Source organism: Oryza brachyantha, chromosome 10 (assembly GCF_000231095.2).
Source record: "Oryza brachyantha chromosome 10, ObraRS2, whole genome shotgun sequence".
Taxonomy (NCBI): Eukaryota; Viridiplantae; Streptophyta; class Magnoliopsida; order Poales; family Poaceae; genus Oryza; species Oryza brachyantha.
Window position 1 is genome coordinate 9,141,449 of NC_023172.2, and position 24,461 is coordinate 9,165,909.

The window sequence follows — 24,461 nt, forward strand, 5'->3', positions numbered from 1 at the left end:
CCTAGGCAACCACCATTGTGGTGGCAAGTGCAATGGAAGGGGTTTACGGAGGTGGTGGGCCAGTGGTGTCTACATGGTCCTTTCCGGCAGTCGTCGACTCTAGATCCATTGATGTCGTACTTGTCGAGCGATTCGAGGAGAGGTTCCACTCCATGCCTCCAGAGCTAGGAGCGAGCAAGCTTGACATTGTGGATTGGAGGGAGAAACGATCGCCGGAGCTAGAGATGGGGCTAGAGCAACCACTACCGTACTTGTACTAATTGATGTTTATTGGTGTATGTTGTGTGTATTGGTTCCAAAAGATTAATCCATTTCAAACGCTCTCAAATTATCTGTAACTATTCTTAAATAACCAGTTGTTACAGATAACTAGCGTGTTATATCCGTAGTGACTAGTATTTATGAGTCATTACAACTCGTATTTTAAGAGTCGTCGTAGATAGTTAGTTATCATTAACGGGTGTTTTCTACTATGTATACCCTGCGTTCCACGTTATAAGATTTTCTATTATTGTTTTATTTACGTGCTAATGAATGTAAATGTATATAGATGACCCGTGGTAGATGTGGGTTCTAGTGTTAAGACTATTTCCGTAAAATAATATCGCTCGACCCTTTTGATCGCGCGTGCATGATACACACGGATTCCCGCCCGGCATGCTCAAGTCTACAAATACACACATGCATCCAACTCGATCATACCCACACACCACGCAGCAACCGGAGCTAGCTACGTACCACACGCACGCACGCCTACGTGGCCAAATCCATGGCGCTGCTGCAACGCCTGCTCGCCGTGCTCCTCCGCGTGCTTGTTGCCGGAGAGCATGCCGCCGCCGCCGCCTCCATGTCGCCGGAGAACGCCGGCGGCGGCGGCGGCGAGGCGCGGTACGCCCGCGTCTTCTGCTTCGGCAACTCGCTGACTGACACCGGCAACAACGCCATCCTCCCGGCCACCGCCGGCGGGCCCTCCAGCAGCCCGCCGTACGGGATGACCTACTTCCACCGCCCCACCGGCCGCTCCTCCGACGGCCGCCTCGTCGTCGACTTCCTCGGTAACACCTTCGAAGAAACTAACTAATTAGCAAGCTAATTAATTAACGTACCGGAAGCTAGCTATGGCTATGGCTAATCACTGACCTGAATCTCTGCGACTTCGTCGTACGTCGATCGATCGTGAGCTGTGTTTTTTTTTTCAGTGGAGGCTCTGAGGGTGCCGCAGCCGACGCCGTACCTCGCCGCCGGCAAGACGGCGGCAGACTTCTTGCCCGGGACGAACTTCGCGGTGGGCGGCGCGACGGCGCTCGAGCCGGAGCTGCTCAGGAGCAGGGGCATCGTGTCGGTGGTGCCGGTGTCTATGAGCAACCAGACGTTCTGGTTCGAGGATGCCCTGCAGCTGCTTGCCACCACCTCCCACAATGGTAAAAGTGACACGAGAGACACAAGAAGCCGTCCTTTTTCTTAAAAAAATAATTAGCGTCCTCCTATATATTTTTTTATTTAGACCTAGCCAAAACTTTTCTCAAAAATATCACATCGCATCTTTGGAGATATAAATGAAGCATTAAACATAGATAAAAATAAAAACTAATTGTATAGTCATGGGAAAAATCATGAGACGAATCTTTTGAGCCTAATATAGCATGATTAGCCATAAGTATTACAGCAACCAACATGTGCTAATGATGCATTAATTAGGCTTAAAAATTCGTCTCGTGGTTTCTAGGCGAGCTGTGAAATTCGTTTTTTTATTCGTGTCCAAAAACCTCTTCCAACATCTGGTCAAACGTTCGACGTGACTATTTTAAAAAAAATTTGGCAACTAAACAAGGCCTTAACACCGTTGACAGAAACTGATTAAGCCAAGTGAGAGAGAAACTGATTGCCTTATTCCTCCTTGGGTGCTCCTAGTCTTCATCTTTTTCTTTTTTTTTTTCTTCCTCCCGTCCTTTTATCTTCTAAGAGGATCCAACGGAGGTTTAAGTCCCACAAAACCCAACACCCATGTTAGATTTCTCCCTAATAGTTAACTTCTGGATTTAAGTTTTTTTATTTGTTTTACTAAAATATCATATAATTATTAATTACTTTATTATGTTTCATTTTATCATTAAATATACTTTAAGCATTATTTGTAATTTTTCATATTATATAAAAATTTTGGGTGAGACAAATTGTAAAATATACATTTAAAAATCAACATCGTCAAATAAATAAATACGAAAAATACATGAAAACGAAAATCACGATATGAAGTGCTGATGCATATCCCGCGACTACAAACTATTGCAAAGCTGACTTGTGATGACATGACGGCTGTAATGAATTGGAGAAAAACAAATTAAAAGGAACAACCGGATGAGGCAAAGCAGGGTTCATACTTCGATCGGTATAGCGAAAAGAACTCGCCATATGTGTTGTCTTGTTTTTCTGGTTCTATGCCTTCTTTTGTAATATCAACCTTTTGAACTACTCCGCCCCTAAATATTTGACGTCGTTGACTTTTTATACATATTTAAGTATTCGTCTTATTTAAAAAATTTAAATAATTATTAATTATTTTTATATCATTTTATTTATCGTTAAGTATACGTTTATAGCCTAGAGGGGAGGTGAATAGATGTCCTGAAAAATTCTTCGAAATCGCAGCGGTTAGTACAGGGGCCGGATCATCCGGGTTAAAACACCAGACTATCCGGTTAGTGGAAACAGCAGACCTGGAGGTCTCCTTTTCCCGTGAAGTTCCTGGGAACATGTAGTGATGGTGTGCAGAAAATAAACTCAGGAAGGTCACAGGGACAGAGAGAACACCGAAATCACAAAGTGAAGGCACAAGAGATTTATCCCGAAGTTCGGATCTTTGGATCCTACTCTCCATTGAGGCGCTCCAGCGAGCGGGATCTCTCTCGATTATTTCCCTCTCTTGGCTTCCTCCTACTATACAAGGCTAACACGGGTCTCCGGATTCACACCTAAGGACTAGCAACCCCTTTGATCGACCACCAAGGTCAAGATCAAGGCGGTTTGCCTAGCCCTAGGTTACAATCCACTCTACCCTGTAGCCTTCTATGAAGAAGCACAAGAAACCACTAACACTATTACCTTTTTCCTTGTGGAGGTTAGGCAACCACATTTATAAACTTGCTCCTAGGCGATCCACATGGATTGGAGGCTCGCGGGAGACACATATCCGTCTAGGAGATCAACCTTCAAAAGTAATAGGTCACCTTGACTCCACATGCATCCATCAACGCCGAAGATCACTTACTAACCTAACCACTAAACCTAAGACATGATCCAGCGATTAAGCTCTCTAGGAAGTGTTTTGGTTTAGTGGAGAAGCTTAAGAGGTGCTAAACTTACCCTAGCAACTAGTGAACTCGAATAGAAAGCCTCTCAAACGGCTTGATCAAAAGAGGGCCTTATATAGGCTGGCAGACGTCACTTAGCTGTTGAAAAAAAAAACTAACCGGAATGTTCGGCTCGGGAGCCGGACCGTCCGGCCGACACTTAGCTCACTCACTCAGAGCAGGGGTCGGACCAAGGTCCGGACCGTCTAGCCATCGGACTGTCTGGACAGGGGCCTGGACCGTCTGGTCCCTGCTGCTTGTGAAAAATAGCAACCAGCCTCCGCTCAACTTAGACTTAACCTTAGACACTCTTTTGGATGCAGGCTGAGTTTCTGGTGACCCCTCTTAATAGTACGAAGTTTCTACGACTCAAAACGAAAAATAAAAACTTCTTCGAACGCCTTCGTTTTCGTAAAACCGTTGCTTCGGGTCACCCATGCTCCAAATGAGTCGCGTAATCCTTCAATTGAGTTTTATCCCTTTAACTTCTCTACAATCATAACTCATTAATGTACACATGCTTGGCTAGCATAATCATCCAAAACTTCGTTTAGAAACTAGATGCACTTTCAGACACCCTATATAAATCATCATGTAACTCACGATTAAAAATTAGATAATTGAAAACTAGCAATTCATCATTTCAAATCACTAATCATGCTTTTGTTACCGAGCTTTCTTATTTTCTTAATAAGTTACTCACTTGTGTAAAATTTCACTTTTACTATTGATCAAATGTTTTTTTGCTAATGTTTGATTTTTTGTTCGTCTGTCAAACACGCATGTAATACATGAGGGACTGGGGAGGACGTGTATGAGATTTTTTTTAACTTACGTGTATTCTTTCATATTATCATAATGAATGGATTTGATTGATGGAATTAAAATTTTTAAATACCTGATGACTGAGCGGACCCGTAAAATTTTAGTATATGCGTATATTTTATTACTTTATTAAGAACATGAAAATTTATCTACCTAACCACCTCTCGTGCGACGAAATGCACCTCCACGTACAGGACGGCGAAGGATCTTGGAGACGTCGCTCTTCTTCTTCGGAGAGATCGGAGTCAACGACTACTTCCTCGCCTTAGCGAGCAACCACACCGTCGAGCAGGCGGCGACCTTGGTGCCGGACGTCGTCGGCGCCATCCGTTCGGCCGTGATCGTAAGCTCGAGCTCTCAGCTCGATCCCCTCTCAATTATCTTGCAAAGATGTAATCATCCATGCATCGATCAGTTGATGAATATCCGGATGTCGTATATGGATCTGCAGGCCACCATCGCCGCCGGAGCAAGAACGGTGGTGGTCACCGGGATGATACCGCTGGGCTGCGAGCCGCAGCTGCTCGCGCTGTTCCCGGGAGACGCCGCCGCCGGCGACTACGACCCGGAGACCGGCTGCGACGCCCGGTTCAACCACCTCGCCGAGCTGCACAACCGCGCGCTGATCCGCATGCTCCGGCAGCTCCGGCGCGCGTTCCCCGCCGTCGCCGTCCACTACGCCGACTACTACCGCCCCGTAACCGCCATCGTCGCCTCTCCCGCCAAACACGGTATGCACAGTGAACATGCGAGCCAAGCAGTCGATCCGGCCTTCATCTCACAACGAACTCGATGGCATGTATGGCGCAGGTTTCGGCGAGAGGCCGCTGGTGGCGTGCTGCGGCGGCGGCGGCAACGCGTACAACTTCGACTTCGCGGCGTTCTGCGGCTCGCCGGCGTCGACGGTGTGCGGCGACCCGTCCGAGTACGTGTCCTGGGACGGGATCCATTACACGGAGGCGGCGAACAGGTTCGTGGCTCGCGCCATGCTGAGGGGAGCTTCGCTGCCGCCCCTGTCGTCCATGGCGCTGTCGCGTTCAGGCGAGAATGCGATCGCCGGACCCGGCGACGTGACAGAAACCAGGGAGGCTGTGCAGTGAACTGTTTGGGTGACAAGCACGTGCGCAGCCCGGCCGGCTCTCACCTAATCCATACTTTGGTAATAAGATAAGTAAATTTCGTGGAAAAATTTATAGCACTATGTACTGCTCTATTCGTACCGTAAAACGTTTTAGTTATGGCTAGATTTATTTATATATTAATGTTTATTATTTATATAAATATTTAAATTTATTAGTATATATATAAATACAGATAATACTTAAAAAATACTTATATACTATGAAACAGAAATAGAGATATGAAACAGAGATAGTATCACATAATTATATATACAGTTTGCATTTATGTTTCAAAATATAATAGTTTCTATGATTTAATAATTGCTACATAATAATATAAGAATTTCTAGCACTTCCACGATACTATTTGCCTCATTAATTGCTTTTGTTTTACGGTAGTAATCGTCCCGTCAATTGTTTTCTATTCAAATTTATTTCCATCTTTTCCTTCGACTAATTTCTCACCACTGTATTCGACAAGTAGGCCCTACCCATAAAACAAACTACCGGGGAGCGACGTTCCATCTCCGACAAAAACTCACGCGAGTGTACACACACGACACGACAGCGGCAAAACTAGAGGAGATACACACTCAAAACACACTGGCGACGAACACCACTTATGTTTTCTTTTTTTTTTTCACTGTATTGCTGCTGCCCTATGATTACACGGTTTATATAGCCTTGCATACATGCACATGGCTAACTGCCGGCCGGGTCGCACACACGACTACGAGCCAGAGCCACTAACTCATGCCACGATCGATCTGCGCGCGCGTCTTACGCACCAGGATCGCTCCTCCGAGCTAGCTGATCGTGAGCCCGCCACAACGTGCTCCACTAATGCTGCATTCTCCTAACTAATTTGCCGCTAATCTTGTTATTCCCAAACCTGTTTAGTTGCTAGCTGCTAGCTGTGCTTGCAACACACGCAGCTACATGCAAACATGATGATTTTAAATCTTGGTTCCTTTTTATTTTCTAAACATATCATTTCTTTACTTGCAACTACTATCGTTCAATACTTGTACCAGGACTCGGCTAACTTTGAATTTGGAGGCTATGGTAGCCTAACTTGTGTCAGGGCTAAGCTAACATGGGCTTATTTATTAGGTTAATTAGATCTATATCATTGTAAATTTGCTGAATTGGAAAAATACTATTACTATTCATGATATCGGCTGCATACCACTGGAATTTTACAAAGTTGGAATTGTCCATCTGTTGTCATGTTTTTATCCATCTCCTTCCCTTTTCCATCTTCTAACTTCGTTCTCCCATCGTGCAACAACTATAGGATCGTAAATGGTCTTTTTCACCTCAAAAGCTAACCATTGAGATGAGAGGCTCCTCCACTTATATCCTAGATCTTTTGCCCCTCCACAACCAATGTGGGACTATTCAACAATCTCTCCCTTCACACATTAGTGTCCCTTAAGCTCTTCACTGCCCCTTCACCGTTTTCGGGCTACCACCAGCCCACGGTCCATTAGGTATACAGGCCCCGCATCCCCGCAGACACCTTACGGTCCATTAAGCCTTCACACACTTTGTCCATCGGGCCAGAGATGTTAAACTAGCCAGGCTCTGATACCACTTGTAGGATCGTAAATGATCTTTCCCACCTCAAAAGCTAGCCATTAAGGTAAGGGGCTCCCCCACTTATATCCTAGGTCCTTTGCCCCTCCACAACCAATGTGGGACTATTCAACAACAACGGCAATAGCGAAATGGGAAAAGGAAGGGCAAGGAGGGTGGCAGACGGCAATAACAGGGACCCTCGCTCTTTGATTCTACTCCTAAGAGCCCTAGGTGTCTCCATCAACCCCCTCCTCTTAGGTCAGCGGGAGGATCTTAGGGTGAGTCGTGGCAAGCTTGACCTTGAGTAGGCTAGGCGTAGGAGTGCTCGGAGTCATGTTCGTCGTTTTTGTTATCGAGTTGCTCCTATCCGCGTTGGCAAATCTAGACGGCAAACCATGTCCTCTTCGACTAGTGGGGGAGGTCAAATACGAGTAGATGCGGCAAGAGGTATGGTGCATTCTATTCCTTGTCGCTACTAAAATAGATCACCCACCGACAAGCGCACAAGTAGAGGAGGCCGTCATGTCGCTCTAGGATTTTGAGGCCACCGATACCTGGGTCGACCGTACCAAGCCTGACCCTTTCTCTGCTTTTCTCGCTATCGTCATTGCTAGTCAAACTCATAGTTGCCGCCTTCCACTTTTTGGTTTAGCTCAACAAAAGAAAACGAGGAAAAAGGGCAAGGAGAAAGACAAAGACGGAAAAGGAAGGAGATGGATAGGGGTGGTAATGGGACTAATCTTTTTTATCAAAAAATTTAGGGGACTATTATCGTACGATATCTCATTCTAGAACGAGATGATTCATACGAGAAACCAAAGATAATACATCACCGGTATGAGATCTAATACCACACCAATACGAGTTGATACTCTATTGGTACCGATTGATACTAGGGTGGTATTGGCTCATATACCGTCAGTAATAACTGATAAAAGGATGGTATCGATAATAATCATCGGTAGAAGAAGAATATTAAAATATAAATTATACCTTAAAAACATTAATTCTAACGAAAAAGATAAATTAAAAAAAGAAAAGAAATCCAACCCAAGTAACAGGTTGAGCGGTTGTTAGTGCTGTAAAACCGTCCCGTCCCCCACAGCACACACGACTACACGTTCTTCTTGCGCTGTCATGCTGACCTATGATCACAGAAGTGTGCTGACTTTCACAAGCCGAGCCAACAGATAGTCTTGACCAAAGAGAGAAAAGCTTATACGTGTGAGGGACACAACACAGAGAAGGAATACAGCTGCACACGGCTCGCATGGCGTGGCGTGTGTGTATGGTTAGTACGGGCATTATATTCTATCCGTCTTACGGCACGGTACACCGTGATTTTGCTTTTTTCCTAAAATTTAAAGACTAGATTAAAAAAAATGAGATAAATTAATATAGATTTTTAAGATAAAAGTATGTAAGTGATGAGTTTGGGTTACGAAAGAGTACTCATGGTTACGGACTCATTACCAACCATCGGCCAATCCAATTAAATACGTGTCGTGAGACGCGATGCATTACACAGGGGTGGTTAACACTTGACAGGTTCGTAGTTCCGGTGTCCAATCCGTCTTTTTCTACGACACTGTCAAGTTCACTCGACTGATGAGACAATAGCCAGGTCGCTGTAATGTAAACTGTTTGGACGACAAGTGCACACTAGCCAGTTCATGATCATGATAATGGAAGTAAATTACATAAAACTACACCCCTTATTTGTATTGTTACCTGACTGATCACGGACGACTCCCACCTACAGGCTGCGTTCGAAGCAGCGGGTTGCAAAATCCAATTTGCTGCACGGAAAACGATAAACGTAATTAGTATATGATTAATTAAGTATTACTCATTAAAAATTTTAAAAATAGATTTATTTGATCTTCTAAAACAATTTTTATATAAAAAATTTTTGCACGAAATAGTAGTTTGAAAAGCGTACTAACAGGATTCGAACACAGCGCACAAAACTAACTGTATTGAGTGAGTAATTAATTACGGCTCCATCCGTCTCAATATAACAGTATTTCTACTGGATTAGAGTCAAATTAGTTACCTGGAGGTTTATTAAAAATGTTTAAAAAATTCTTGGTGGAGCGGGTTTTGACCGCCCCAACTTTTGGCTTCATGACGATCACATGCAAGTCCAGCAGCTTTGAAGTCATTGAGATGGTTAAGGTTCTGATCTGAAGTGGAGCAATAGGTGGTTGGGTTCGATCTCCCGACCCTAAGTCGTTGTTGGGCTCCATGTTGGACCTGTCGTCTCTTGAGGTTCTATTCGACAAATACCTTAGGAATATCAACTGCCCCTTATCTGGCGTGCCAATTATCACTGGACAGAGTTTCGACTTTGATATTTGAGGGTGTAGGGTTCGGTTGATACTAGGGTATACGATAGAGTAGATACACAATATATACTAGTTCAGGCCCCCTGATGTCAAGTAATAGTCTTAATCCAGTTAGTCAAAGCCTATTTTGCTCTTTGCATGAAGTTGGTGATATATACTAGAGTACAAGATGGGGACTCATCTCCCAACTAGACTACCATAACCTAGATGTCGACGAAGTCAATGGGATTATGTGGACTCGATCTCGATATAGGCACTTGTGTATTCCTTCTTTCTGTTCCCCTCTGCCTAGGGGGTCATTGTATTTACACCGCAAAATCATTCCTTCTCATAGTAGATAGTAGGATTCGGATGTTAATCATACCTTGTACCCGAACCGAACCTAGACCAAGGAAAGCCCTACCCCAATACAATTAGCTTGCTTAATTGTATTTGACTAAGAAACATGTAGATCCCCATGTAGAGTTAATAAGATACACGGTATTCCCATATGTTCACGAATATAATATTATAAGGTGTGCCATACTTATAACACTCGTAGCTGGAATTTATTTGTTAGGTCTCCAAAACTAGCATTCCTTGATAGCATAAACAGAAACATGCCTAATTGCTCCTATACAGTAACACCTCTTGTATTTTAAAGAAGGTTTTTAACCTAAGATGATTTAAAAGTGATTGAAAGATATGAGAGGTTCCACCCTAAGGTTGTTAAAGCATCACCCCGGATGGTCAGTCAGTTTTGAAGTATGACATGACATTTTTCTTGGTCTAACATATGTTAAATGTAGTATTGGAAAGATTAGCAACATCATCTCTTCATCATCTTATTCTTCACCTGAATCAGTAAGCGTGATATTTTCGCTATCCATTTGAATCAGCAAGCAATGATCTACCGTGTTTCATGAAAGAGATTAAAGATATACTACCTCCGTCCCTAAATATTTGACGCCGTTGATTTTTTTATACACGTTTGATCATTCGTTTTATTAAAAAAATTTGTCAAATATGTAAAGCTATATATATGCATAAAAATATATTTAACAATACATGAATGATATAAAAATAATTAATAATTAAGTAAATTTTTTGAATAAGACGAACGATCAACGTGTATAAAAAAGTCAACGGCGTTAAACATTTAGGGATGGAGGGAGTAGTAATTAGAAGCTTGAACATACAGTGGTATAACAAAATACAAAGAAACATCGCAAGTAGTTTTGCAAGTTAAAGTCTACTCGGATGGCAAATGCACAAGCAGTACATTCTGCAACAGAAGATCAAAACAGAAACTAACAACACGATCATTCAGAAATTCTAGGATCTGACCTTGTAGCCAAAAAGAATGTTCGCCAAATGTAGACAGCTAGATGAAGATGAATAATTTGTACAGGCACCCATGAACGGAATCATAGAACGATGGGTGCGATTAGAAATTGCAATGCATAACAAGAGCTGAAAGTGAGAACAAAATAATGAAAACAACAGAAGTTAGCATCATTCTTATGGTAACATATACTCTCTCCGTCCCTAAACGTTTAACGCCGTTGACTTTTTTATATACATTTGATCATTCATTTTGTTCAAAAACTTTTGCAAAATATGTAAAGCTATATATATGCATAAAAGTATACTTAAAAATAAATGAAATAATATAAAAATAACTAATAATTATATAAATTTTTTGAATAAGACAAATGGTCAAACGTGTATAAAAAAATCAACAGCGTCAAATATTTAAGGACGGAGGTAGTATATGCCACAGAAGTCATATATGGCTGCCTTCAGTTATGATCTAGTTAGGCCATTTGGATTGTACTGAACCGACTGGTCTGATCATGATTTGCAAACTATTTGCAAGCAACTAGAAGTCTAGAACATCAGTCGGTTACTGATATATGCCAAACTAGTATTTAACTTGTTGTGTTGCCTATTCTACGATGCAAACTAGACGGATCAAAGATCTAAGCACATTTTAAAATGAATAATATATCAACTATGAGCATACAAACAATTGCTCCATGAGCATGGCATATACACAGTTGCTCCATAGGTATTCAGAAACGGTCACCTTTGCGAAAAATAACAAATCAGAGAGAGAGAGGAGAGTTCCTCACCTTGTGGATGCAGAGTGAAGATGAGGTGCTCAGGCGGCAGCGGTGGGCGGTCCTGCCGGCTCTAATGCAGATGGTAGTTCTGGAAAATGCATCTGTGGACTTCCACTATTTATGCAGAGAGGAAACATGAACACTACTATGCCAATTGATCACTGTTGCCACCAGCTACTGCACTGCGTCAGCATTCAAGTAATTGACATGAGTCAACGACAGAATTGAACGATGGAAGCCATGAAACGAAAGAGACCTTCTATATTATTGTTATTAAGTGATACATCTTGTTCCCTCTTGTGAGAACAATAGGGTATAACCTTACATTGCTTGCTGCATTCTAGCTTATAAATATTCTCCTTTAGACTATGAAGGGCTGAAACAAATCTTAATCAGATTACATCATGGAGGTCGAGACCTTCTTCACAACCACCTGTTGTATCTCAGACCTCCAACAAATGAGCTTTATCGTTTAGAATTGGCCTGGATCCTTCCCATAGCTCCCATAGTTCGTTCCTCAACCATGACATGTACATAACAGGACCAAGCGTTGATGGCACCTGAAGTCACCAAACTCTTGTCAGAAAAGCATATAGTAGACACCACAAGTGTGGCATTGTAGCTATACAAGATCTGATTCAACCAAATTTAATATTAGCCAATGTACAAAGTCAGGAAAACATAATTCAGTAGGACAAGGATGATACAGTAATGATGTATGAAAAGTTGTTCTATCACCAGACAACACATACCAGGTAGAGTAGAGCAGGTTGAGGAGACTGGGATAAGATCCCAGCAGCCAAAGCAGTTACCAAGCCAATACCATAACCTGTTAGTGCATACCATACATATTTCCGCTGTTTTGAGGGAGGCATGTCCTGTGAAACACTCATGTCTTTGATCTTCCGGTGATCGAACGAGAGCACAAGAGCTAGAAGCATCCCTGGAATGGCCTATGCACACAAGTGAAGAACTAATTAAAATGGAATTATCACCAGTTGACTGTCAGTGGACAGTATCAATAGAAGCATGAGCAAAGAGTGATATGAATGTTGTAGCCTTCCACAAAAATCATATCTTTGAGGAATTTGAGTCATGCAACTAATTCATATGAAAATATCAAGGTTGATATGCAAATATCTTTGTAGAATATGATGTCTATCACACAGTATGTGACTATGCAAACCTACAACAATGCTGTGATAGAAATTATTTTGCTTGTCACAGCAAAATGTTTACAGAAATTTGAATACTCAAAATCTGGCTGAGCAGTCATGGTTTAGCTAATTGTACATCTGAAGCCTTCAAAAAAGAGCTGCTGCATAAAGATACTAATCTCAAGTTACAATGAATAGAATTATTGCATTGCTATAAGGTCTTTTTTCCTTTAAACAGTGAGTGACCCTATCCTCATTCTTACTATGTCCGTGCAAAACTTAAATTAAACTTACCATGTCTCCAAGACCAAGCATCATGTAGTCCCCAGGACTGCTTCCTGGAGCAAGCCCACCCATCAAACTCCTGGGGAAGACAAGCTTGACTGGAAGTTCTAGCTTCTTTGTAATCAGCTGCAAGCCAGGCAGACTGAGCTTGTTTGCTACCGTGTGAACTGGGTTAGATGCCTTCTGGGTGGCGACAGACACCATAACATTTGCTCCAAAAAACCTCTCTGAGAAGAATACCCAGAAAACATCGTACACAAACAGGCAAACAAGAAGCAATGCACAAATCTTTATGTTGGGAAGCCTCACATGGCTGACAAATGCTATGCATATGGAAATCCCCAGTAGGTTATTTAACAACCAGTGACCTGATACCAACCAGGCAACCACCGTGCATATGCAGATCAGAATCAGCAAGCCTTGCAACCGGGTAAATGACTTCGAACAGCACCTTGACACAAAAGGATCCCCCATACTGAAACGTGACTTGACATATGCTATATAGGGAGACAGACAGAAGAAGAGTGCCATTGCCGATGCCACAGCGGTAAAGGCGGTAACCAGGTGTGATACGGATGAGAACAAATAGAACATCAGCAACAGGCTGCAAGAACTCGCAAGGGGGATCATGAGCGCCTGCGACTGATCAAGCGTGATCGAAGCCTCAGAGAAGTCCAAGTTCCTCTCCATCTCTTTCCCATGTTCTAGAGCACGTGATGCCGATGCATAGGCAACAGAAATGGCGGTCACAATTAGAGCAAGCGATGCTGGTTCGAGCAAGTAGCTGAGCTTCCACAGGGATTCCATAGTAGCACACTCTCCCTTGCCAAGGCTTCTCCCACCTACTATACCTAGATAGACAGTAAAGTTTACTAGTAGTAAGCATCAAGGATAGCTAAAACAAACGTACTCTCTCCGGTCAAAAATATTTGTTTTGTTTAGGACAAGATTTGGTAAAAACTTCTAAAATTCCAATAACCAATTATTTCTTAAATACTTAGTTTAAATGCAAAACAAATGATATATACAGATTTTCCTCGAAAGGTACTACCAAAATATCATAAACTTGCTCGTTTTTATAAACCATCCGTAACAAAAAAAATTAGTTGTTAGAATTTTACAAGTTTGACTAAATCGCATGCTAAACTACAAATATTTTTGACCAGAGGGAATATAAAACATAATTTACTCCTGTTATTTTCATTCCATTTTAGCAGGTGAAAATGGACAAAAACGAGTATTGAGGAAATATAATCCAGGGTTTATTGATTCTGGGAATGAGAAATAGCGTGCGCGGGGGGGGGGGGGGGGGGTTCATCACCGTGGAATGGAACCGGGAGCTCGCCCGGCCGTTGATGAAGTCGATGCCAACGGCGCCCAAATCGATTCCGACGACTCGGGGGCGCGGCGGCGCTGTAGATCTGGTTGCAGGAACAGCGCTATCTGGTGGCTACTACACAGAGCAAAGAAAAGGAGGCAAATTTAGAGCAATCACAAGGGGGAACAGCCAGCGGCCGATCCTGACAGAAGAGAACCGAATTCGCAAGTAAAAAAGAAGAGAACTTTTACCGAGATGTCGCGCGAATTCCACCTCTCCGTCTTGCAACCTCCGATCTCTCGCCTTTTTTTCTTCTTTTTTAACCGGAGATATCAATCAGATCAGATCCGGGTAAAAAGCATGCGGAAGAGGAGGAGGTCAGGATCCGAGCCCCTCTTGGTCCGACGAGCCCTGGGAGGCGCAGGCGAGGGAAGCCGCCGGCGCGGGCGGAGAAGAGGAGTCGACTCCCTGCTCTAGCTCCTCCTCCCACTTCGCAAGCGGGCCCCCACCATGCGACGCGAGCTCGGGGTCGGGTGAGGTGAGTGCGCCGCCGTCAGACGGGAGAGTGGGGCCAAGGGGCACCACAGTAAATTGCATCCTGTACCGGATAAAAGTACTCCATCCACTCCTCCATACTCCCTATGTGCTTCAAAAGACCAACTTGTAATTTTTTTTAAGTGTTTGACCATCGGTATTATTTAAAAAAATTTAAGAAATTTTAAAAGAATTAGTTACATATAAAGTAATATTTATGGTTTATCATCTAATAAAAATAAAAATATTAATCATAAATTTTTTAATAAGACGAAGAGTCAAACATATATCTAAAAACTGTAAAAACTAAAAATTTGATTTATTTTGGGATGGAGGAGTACTCCCTCCGTAGTTTTCTACAGAGTAGTTTGTAAGAAAATAAGTACGGCATCTATGTTCTTTCTATGTTTAGAAAGACTTGCCTTATCTACGGTCATGTATTCGCACGAATCTTAGAGTTATGGCTCTAGCTAAAGCGAATAAGAGAGAAGAAGAAATTTTGGGTAATTGAGCTAGAGGTAAAAGATATGTGCTGGACACGTGGCAATCGAGAAGTGGAACCTTTTTGAGTCGTACACAGATGTCTCACGTAATTTTCTTTCTTTTCTAGTATATGAGTGAACAATGATTCCACATTTAATTTTTGAGTCTTTGGAATGGTATAATGTTGGAGAACAATATGATCTGATATAGGTATCAGATATGAAAAATATGTGTATCAGATTTAATATCTAGGTATTAGTCTATTAGTCTATTCATTTCAACATTATATTGTTTTATGGCTTATATTAATTCTTATTTATTTACCCCTTAGTCACTCTTTACTTTCTATACGACGAGGAGTATTATAATATTTTTTCTTAATATTAGTTTAATCTAGAATCATTTGTATCAAAGGACGGACGGAGTAGTCAATAACAACTACTATTTATATTTAAGCTTTGATCATATTAAAATCTAAATGTTGCTTGTGAACTATCGATGGGCTCCATCGCTAGTTGTCATCATCCATGAGCTATGGAGAGGCCTCGATGTAGCCATTGCTCATGAACTAGGGACGCCTCCATGCCACTGTTGTCAGTAGATATCGTTATTGCATTATGCAAGCCAAATAGCAAGAATCTGAGGAAGGCTGGTCGTACTCCTTTTTCTTGGATGCATGCACCGCCGTTACCTAAAACAAAAATCAGTCGTTGCTAATGCAAAAGTCCAATTCAATATTACTTGTGTTTTCATCGCATTTAGAGATATCCACATATCACGCATCATTGTAATTGGAGGCGGAGCTAGTAAGGTGATGCCCAATGCTCCTCTATGAAGGATGATTTCATCCCGTCTCAGTTCAATATTCACTGCACACTAGTGAGGATGGAGGTATGCCCAGGGGCGGCGCAATAACGGGACCCCAGCGACGTCGCACAGCTCGGAATAAATTAAAGAAAGGCGAGGGTTTGCAGCCGCACGCGCCGAGGCATGGAGCAGTGAGCATAGCAGTGGCAGCGGCGCCTCTCCCTGCAACCCTGAATCTGCACCCACCACTGCCCGCCTAGTCCGCCTCGGCGCTGGGCGTGGACCGCAGCCCCGCGACCCTCACTTGCTCGCCCAGCGTCCGCGTCCCGCTGTGGCGCTGCTCGTCGGCCGTCGCGCTGCGGCCCCGGTCTGTCATGGCCCTGCGCGGCTTTGCCCCGCTGTCCGACGCCAGCCGCCCCGTCCGCCCTGCGCAGCTCCCTCTCCGCTGGGCGCTCAGCCTCTCTACTGTCTCTCTGTTAACTCTCACAGTAGGTTAGTAACATAAATAAGCCACTACTCAGTTCTCTCTAATTACATTCGTTTCCAATCCAATCGATTGCAATTATGATACTGCTCATGCTCGAATAAAATACTATTTCATTGTTACACCATCTTATGATTTACTCCACTTGTTATTATAGGATTTGTTTTGGACTATTTTTATTTAAGTAAAATATGTGAAGGAAAAGAGATATTTTAACAATTCAAACTTAATTTTTCGATGTCGTAAAATGTTACTACCTCCGTCTCATAATAACCTCATTTTTCGTTTTTCCGTATCCAACGTTTAACCATTCGTTTTATTTGAAAAATTTGTACAAAAACTTAAAAAAATTAGTCATGCATAAAGTAATATTCATATTTTATCATCTAGTAACAATAAAAATATCAATCGCAAAAATTTCAAATAAGACAAAGAGTCAAAACATTGTACCAAAAAACTGAAAATGAAGTTATAATGGGACAGAGGTAGTATTTCAATATTCTATCATATTTTAACTTAAATGTGTACCTATACATGGAATTGTGATGTTTTTTTATGTCACGTTAAATTGAAACTTTGAAGTTTGGACAGGACTACCCACTAATTCTTTCCTAGCTACGGCACTGGGTATGCCCATGCAGGGATGCATGTACCCTACAAGAAGTATATGTGTCAATCAGATGACACGATAGCTTCAGTTGTCCAGGCCTGAGTAGAGGAGAGAAGGAGAGAGAGTGGAAATGGAACAATGACGACACGAGGAAACATGGAGCAAATCTAATGGAGGCCTATGGAGTGTAGATCAAGCGGCGAGGAAGCAAATCAAGCCACAGTTGATGAAATCAACATGACCTCACTAAAGAAACGTCCACCTCCCCCTCTCCGATCGATCGATAAGGTGGGAGGGCTCGCAAGCTCAGCGTCGGCAAACGACGTCTAAAGAAATGGTACATATGAATTATCTTTGTGCCAAATGATCAAAAACATAAGTTTCAATGGATTTTATAATAATGAATAATCCCTGGGCTGATGTATAAATAATCGGGGCCTAAAATACAAAAGCAATTTAACAATTTATCGTAGCCTCCATTGTAGGTAGTGTGTCCTATATATGAGCTAAGCCCATATGGTTAACCTAAGACCACTGCTACTTGTGGCCTCCATTGCTCATGCTCTCGAGAAAAAGGGGTGCCCAAGAAGTCTAAAATATTTTTTAGCTACCGTTTGCTTATTTTGACCATATAAATATCCCTTGGTCTAATTTCAAGCACTCGCATTAGCCTAAACTCAATTCTATTTGTATTTTGTTCTAGCTCCATCAAATCATACATTAATAATAAGAATAGTTGAACATCACTCGAAGCTATGGAAAATGTGTGTTCCGTATTTGGTTCAGCAAAATTGTGCTCGTGAGTACCTCTTTCATGACAAGTCACTTATATGCCACACGACATATTTATAAACAAAAAATAATTTATGAATAAAATTTTTAATACGTATTCTTAGTGATCTAAACGTCAAAGCTGAAAAGTAAACTTTGGTGAAAAACCCTAAATATAACTTCAAATTTAAGGTTGAAAATTCAAATGTTGAGCCTATAAGTATAAGCGTAAGCAAAAAGATATGAGTGATAATTAAGAATTAGGAAATGATGGAAAATAAATAAAAGAAAAGCCACATCTATCTCTCATAACTGATTTGGTTTAATTGTTTAATAACATACATGTGCATATAAGTAGGGATTCGAATCAAATAATATATCATGCACGCATAGGGCCGAATATAGTATAATTTAGTCAAACAAGACAACTCATCTCATGTTTGAACGTACAGATCATATACGTTGGAAAAATCGACTTAAAAATGAGAATTGCTATATATATTAGCAAAACCATTTATGTACTGTGATCTGCAGATCCCAACATGATGTCGATATCTCTATATCGCCAAGTGGCTGCACGGTGCACCACAGATACAATGTCACAGCTATGATCAACCAAAACCCATCTATGTACTCCTTCCACAATCCTGTTAAATATAGGCAATTAATCCAAGAGGGACTATAATGACTAAAACATTTTCTCAAACTATAGTAACATGCCCGTTGAAAAATAATTAATGGCCCTATACAACTGGGATAAACAACGTTGTAATTGGGGATGGATCAGGAACGTGGAACATTATGATTAGAAGTGGACTATTTTTAAGGGATTTTTTATCATTCTTAAGAAAAGTATCCTGAGGTATCAAAAATTTTAGTGTAAAATTCTGCTAATATAGTGTACCTCAAGGTACTAAATATTTACATTAAAAACTATGGTATCTCGAGTTACTTTTCAAACATGTGGTAAAAAAATATCTTTTTTTCCCTTTACCAACCACTTTTTTGATGGCTTGTTTGGGGAGACTGTTTGCGCTTCAGATTGTTGTGCCCTAATTTCTATTGTGTGTATGTTGTAGTTTTGTACTGATGAGAGAACGTAGAGCTACACTTTTATGTAAGAAGATAAATGTAAATGAACATCTTAGGGCATGTACAACGGTCTGTTTTTAAGCCGTCTGTATGTTGCGAAATTTGCAGAAAAACCCCACCTTATCTAACAGACGACCATAACATCTCTTTGTGAAGAGACGGCACGGGTACGTGCTCCAATGCCAAACCGACACCGCTAGCACTGTTATACGCCGCGTCTCGTCTATTCGCTAGTACCATTGATTACCTTGATTTATGTGTCGAAAGATAAATTAAATGTTTTGCAGACAAACAAATAGATAAGTCATTATACAAACCGTCTATTCACTGTCTCTGTATGTCAAATAGATTGACAATAACAGTTTCCACTGTTATACTTACCCTTAATTAATAAATAGTAACTCCCTAAAATGAAGAGAAAAAAAGAGAGAGAAGGAACAAAATAAAGCAAAATTCCAATCATGCATCCACGGCCTACTGTTTCCATTCTGCATGCATGTTAGTTGGTGTGTACGAGATCCAAATCAAAGTCAGCGGTGCAGTGGCGGCTCAAGAAATTAATCTCTCTCACCGCGGGAAACAGTTTTTAGGATACGAGTGTAGATACACCTGTGTGCTTGCATACTATTTAAATAGTTATAAAAAATATGAAAAAATTTGACAAGATAGATTAATATGATTTATATCACTCTACAAACATGCAAGTTTAAATTCGACTTCTGCAAGTTGTAGAAAAAAACAAAACTGAAACTAAGTATACGCATATTTATAATTGTTTTTGTTATTTTTGCTACAACTTATAGAAGTTAAATTTAAACTTGCATATTGATGTAGTGATATAACTCATATTAAACTATTTTGTTAAATTGTTTCATAATATTTTATGACTATTTAGATTAACGGGTGTACCTACCCCGTATGCTAAAAATATTGCTTCCCTCTCACGGCATTGATCACACTTCGACGACGTGCTGCCACCACCACTCCGCACGCAGCTGCAGTTAAACGACGATCCATCTCTAATCTCTCCCTATATACAATTGAATATCTCGATTACACTATGCTAATTATTGTAAGAGTGTAAAGAGAGCTTGATTGACTTTCCACGCATGGCGCCGCCGCCGCCACTTCCACGTCTTCTCGCCGGGCTCGCGCTCGGCGTCCTCCTCGTCGCCGTTGCGGCGGACGACGAAGGGCGCCGGCGTCTGCCGCGCTGCTCTCGCGTGTTCAGCTTCGGGGACTCGCTGACCGACACCGGCAACGCGGCCATCCTCCCGGCCACCGCCGGCGGGCCCTTCACGCGGCCGCCCTACGGGATGACCTACTTCCGCCGCCCCACCGGCCGCGCCTCCGACGGCCGCCTCGTCGTCGACTTCCTCGGTAAAGCACGAGCACGACGCGAGCTCGACCGACGCGCGACGATCTCTCAATCACGTCCGCCGTCGTGATTCCGTGCTGCTACTGTCTTGTGGATGCAGCGGAGGCGCTGGGGTTGCCGGAGCCGACGCCGTACCTCGCCGGCAAGGCGGCGGCGGACTTCCGGCGCGGGGCGAACTTCGCGGTGGGCGGCGCGACGGCGCTCGACCCGGCGTTCCTGAGGGGCAGAGGGGTCACGTCGTTCGTGCCGGTGTCGCTCGCCAGTAACGAGACGAGGTGGTTCCACGATGTCTTGCGGCAGCTCGCCGCTGCAGCCGACGACGGTAAGCAGTCACATTATCACTATTGTCATGGTAATTATGAGCATGTATGTGACCATTGCCATGGTAGTTATTGATTGGTAGAGTACAAGGCATTGCATGTTTAGTGGAAAATTACGATCTCTTGCAGTTTACCACGTATGATTTGTTCGTTCCTTGAAACAAATATATGGATGTCGTCCATCTCTTAGTTCTACATTCTTTCCCCCTGCATGTCATCTAAATAGTTATGAAGATAGTAAAAAAAATAATAAGATAAATTAATATAAGATATATATCATTTCATAAATATGCAAGTTTAAATTCAATTAAACATGTATGTTCAAATTTGACTTTTATAAGTTGTTACAAAAGAAACACTAATTAAACTGAAACTAGCATGAGCACATTTATAATTAAATTTATATTTTTTTGTTAAAACTTGCATTAGTCAAATTTCAGCTTACATGTTGGTGGGGTGATATATCTCATATTAATCGATCATGTTATATAATTTTTTAATTTGTAAAAACTCTTTAGGTAACATGAAAGAAATGAGTGAATATCCAACCGAGTGATAAAAATAAATCAATTTCCCAGCTAGTCTCATCTTTACTTCATCGTGATATAATAGCATACATGTATACTCTAAATTTAATGTTTACTATTGTTAACCTGGTGTCTTGCAGTGAGACAGAGAATGACAGATAAATGCTTATGACAGCCAGTTTAAGTTTTTTTTTTAAGGTAGGATGTTTTTTTGTCTACGGGAAGAACGACGATTAGGGAGTAGGAGGACGACCCGCTTAATTTTACAATAGTATGAATTTATTACAAATTTAGAGGATAGAGAGAGATCCATTTTATTTCATTTAATTAGTTCCATTTGACGTTCACATACGGCCAAGAATAAGAGGAACCTAAAACTAGAGAAATTGAACCAACTCTTTTAGTTTCAAAAAGGAAAAGAACTGACTCTTTCTAAAAGTCATGTAAAATTAATTTCCACGTTTGAAACGAGTCTTTAGCTAGTGCTTCACATGGCAAGTTGCAAGTTGCGCCAACAGTTAGCATCCACAGATCCCTAGAAGATGTTGACCCGGTGAAAACTTTTCTTTAATCAAAGGCCATTGAACTGTGATTGGTAGGTTTTTCATACAAGTAACAAAAAGGTCAACTTTTCACTTAATTGACTGTCTCTGACCTTCCAAGGCTTTCGGTGTACTACCCCTCTCTCTCTCTATCTATATATCTATCTATCTATATATATTCTCTAGTTAACACTATTAAATTTTTTTATATGTATTATTAGTTTTGTGTATATATATGTAAAAATATTAATCATACTTACCATATTTAATAATAAATTAAATTATAACCAAATAATTGATAACCAGGTAATTTTTATAACATAATGAATAGTCAAACATAATTTTAAATGTTCAACTGTGTCCTCTGCTTAAAAGAACTTATTAATTTGTCCTGATTTTACTCGTATTATATGATTTGAGAAGCTCGCAAAATGGTGAAAGCTTAATATATTTAAAATGGTTTTTTTACCATCCTTAAAAAAGTATCTTAAGGTTTTCTTACCAAGAATTTTAGTATAAATTTTTGATATCTGAATATACCACACCTTTTACACTAAAAATATGGTACCTTGAGCTACTTTTTAAGGATGTAAAAAAAACTCTATTTAAAAACAAACGAAAGACCATAAATGAACAATTGGTTTGTGTGCTGTGTCTATTTATCAATGGAAAACACTGTTTTACTCAACAATATTGGATTCCACAGTTAATTCTCATGTGCAGATCGCAGTACAGTTTTGACTTGTAACTTCTCCACCCATAAAAAACACAAACAACTGGCATAACTTAATTAGATTTAGATCGGACAAGTGCACCACGTACCCCTGTAATTAACTTGTTTTTACCACCAAATATTTTCTACCGCCGCATGCAGAGCACGCGCAGCGCACGATCGCGGCAAGCTCGCTCTTCTACTTCGGCGAGATCGGATTCAACGACTACTCCTTCGCCCTCTCCGCCGGCAACGGCACCGTCGACGCGGCGGCGAGCTTGGTGCCCGACATCATCGGCGTCATCCGTTCATCCGTCGCCGTAAGCTCTGGAGCTCGATCGACTATGGTTGCATATATATTGACACCGCCGATCGCTTAGATGTCTTGGGCTCTTGGCTACTACAAATGCAGGACGTGATCGCCGCCGGAGCAAGGGCGGTGGTGGTCGCCGGGATGATACCGATCGGCTGCGAGCCGGAGATGCTCGCGCTCTTCCCGCCGCCGAGCGGCGGCGGAGCCACCGCCGCGGGCGGCTACTACGACCCGGCGTCCGGCTGCATCGCGCGGTTCAACGACCTCGCCGAGCTGCACAACCGCGAGCTGCAGCGGGCGCTCCGCGAGCTCCGGCGAGCCCACCCCGGCGCCGCCGTCGTCCGCTACGCCGACCTGTACGGCCCCGTCTCCGCAGCCGTCGCCTCCCCCAGAAAATACGGTAACAGTACTCACCACGCACGGAATGGTCGCCGCCCGCCGGTTCGCCGCCGGCCGATGTTAATTAATTTGCTTCGCGTCTTTAAATGAATTTTGCAGGGTTCGGAAGAAGGTCGTCGGCGTTGGCGGCGTGCTGCGGCGGCGGCGGCGAGCCGTACAACTTCAACGCCAACTTCACGGGGTTCTGCGGCACGGCGGGGTCGACGGTGTGCGCGGGCGGGCCGTCGGCGTCCATCTCGTGGGACGGCATCCACTACACGGAGGCCACCAACAGACTCGTCGCCCATGCCATCCTAACAAGTACCACCGTAAGAGACCCAAAATCTTAAAAAAAAAAGAGAAAAGAAAAGAAACTCGTCAACAATATATGCGACACAAAAAAAAAAGCAATGTAGACTCGGCTTACTTTGTTGTTTCGTAGCAGTGATTTGCTACGGTCTAAGTAAAAAAATATCTCAAAGACACCAAATTATTTTTTACCATTGGATCTAGCTGAATAGGATGTGCACTATTAGATCCAACGATCAGAAATGATTTGGTACTGCGATACCCGTATTTTGAGATATTTTTTATCACTTTTTATTAAACTGAAGCAAATCTCTTTATATAAATATATCGTGTCATTAGTATATATAATTGCTGGTCTTTTCGGCTGCGTCGGCTAATTTGTTCGTATGTTGTGGCCCAAGCCTAGCAATTTGCAAGAGAGACACGAGTGCAGGACCGATGCGTGCGGCGCGCCTCTATGATTTGCATTCTTATCGTCGTTCTCCCGGTTTGGCTGAATGGTTCACGATCCATTAATAAAGTAATAATACTAAGAAAACTGTTGTTACGGTCTATAAACTCGCACATCAATAAAAACAAAAAAACATCTAAGTAGAAATATACTCCATCTATTTTTTTTACTTGATACAGCTGATTTTTGAGTTTACGTTTGACCAATAGTCATATTCAAATAATTTACGTAATTATTAATTCTTTTATGTTTTGATTTATTATTAAAAATACTTTAAGGATGACTTATAATGTTATATATTTGAACCAAACTTTTAAATAAGATTAACTGTCAAATATGATACAAAAGCCAACGACTTTAAATAAGAAGAAAAAACGGAGGGAGTATGGTTTAAAATATGCAAAATTCAGAAAAGAGAAAAAAGAGTGAAAGAAGTGTGTGTGAAAATATAATTTACAAAAATCTGGAATTATGATTAAAAAGTAAAAAAATATTATTATTGAGATAAAAGTTCACGTAGAAATACAATTTTGGGAGAAACACGAAACTCGGTTTAAAATTTTAAAAACTTAATATTGAGAGAAGAATCCATATAGAAATATATAAAATTGGGATTAAACTACATAATATTAAAAGAGAAATTGCAAACCTCCAAATGTC

General features: G+C 41.7%; 3 protein-coding genes across 5 annotated transcripts; 2 read left to right on the forward strand and 1 right to left on the reverse strand.

The window, feature by feature from the left end:
• The first annotated feature begins 769 nt into the window (after positions 1 to 769).
• LOC102701383 (GDSL esterase/lipase At1g28590-like) lies at positions 770 to 5,411 on the forward strand. The gene is made up of 5 exons (XM_040528401.1): positions 770 to 1,055; positions 1,200 to 1,421; positions 4,370 to 4,518; positions 4,627 to 4,906; positions 4,986 to 5,411. Exons 1-5 carry the CDS (start codon positions 770 to 772, stop codon positions 5,273 to 5,275), a joined length of 1,227 nt encoding a protein of 408 aa, XP_040384335.1. The 3' UTR covers positions 5,276 to 5,411.
• Positions 5,412 to 11,571: 6,160 nt separating this feature from the next.
• Positions 11,572 to 14,612, reverse strand: LOC102706409 (signal peptide peptidase-like 1). Of its 3 annotated transcripts, none has more exons than XM_006661677.3 (5): positions 14,342 to 14,612; positions 14,094 to 14,222; positions 12,782 to 13,623; positions 12,083 to 12,283; positions 11,572 to 11,890 (listed from the first exon to the last, which is right to left on the reverse strand). In XM_006661677.3, the coding sequence occupies exons 3-5, from the start codon at positions 13,577 to 13,579 to the stop codon at positions 11,774 to 11,776; spliced, it is 1,116 nt and encodes a 371-aa protein (XP_006661740.1). In that variant the 5' UTR covers positions 13,580 to 13,623; positions 14,094 to 14,222; positions 14,342 to 14,612; the 3' UTR covers positions 11,572 to 11,773. The 3 variants fall into 3 exon arrangements, with proteins under 3 accessions (XP_006661740.1, XP_040383903.1, XP_015697358.1); XM_040527969.1 differs by having other exon boundaries at positions 12,782 to 13,617; positions 14,094 to 14,225; XM_015841872.2 differs by having other exon boundaries at positions 14,094 to 14,225.
• A 5,368-nt stretch (positions 14,613 to 19,980) lies between these two features.
• Positions 19,981 to 23,562, forward strand: LOC102701661 (GDSL esterase/lipase At5g45910-like). The gene is made up of 5 exons (XM_040528476.1): positions 19,981 to 20,251; positions 20,350 to 20,571; positions 22,513 to 22,670; positions 22,763 to 23,063; positions 23,162 to 23,562. Exons 1-5 carry the CDS (start codon positions 19,981 to 19,983, stop codon positions 23,389 to 23,391), a joined length of 1,182 nt encoding a protein of 393 aa, XP_040384410.1. The 3' UTR covers positions 23,392 to 23,562.
• The last annotated feature ends 899 nt before the right edge of the window (positions 23,563 to 24,461 follow it).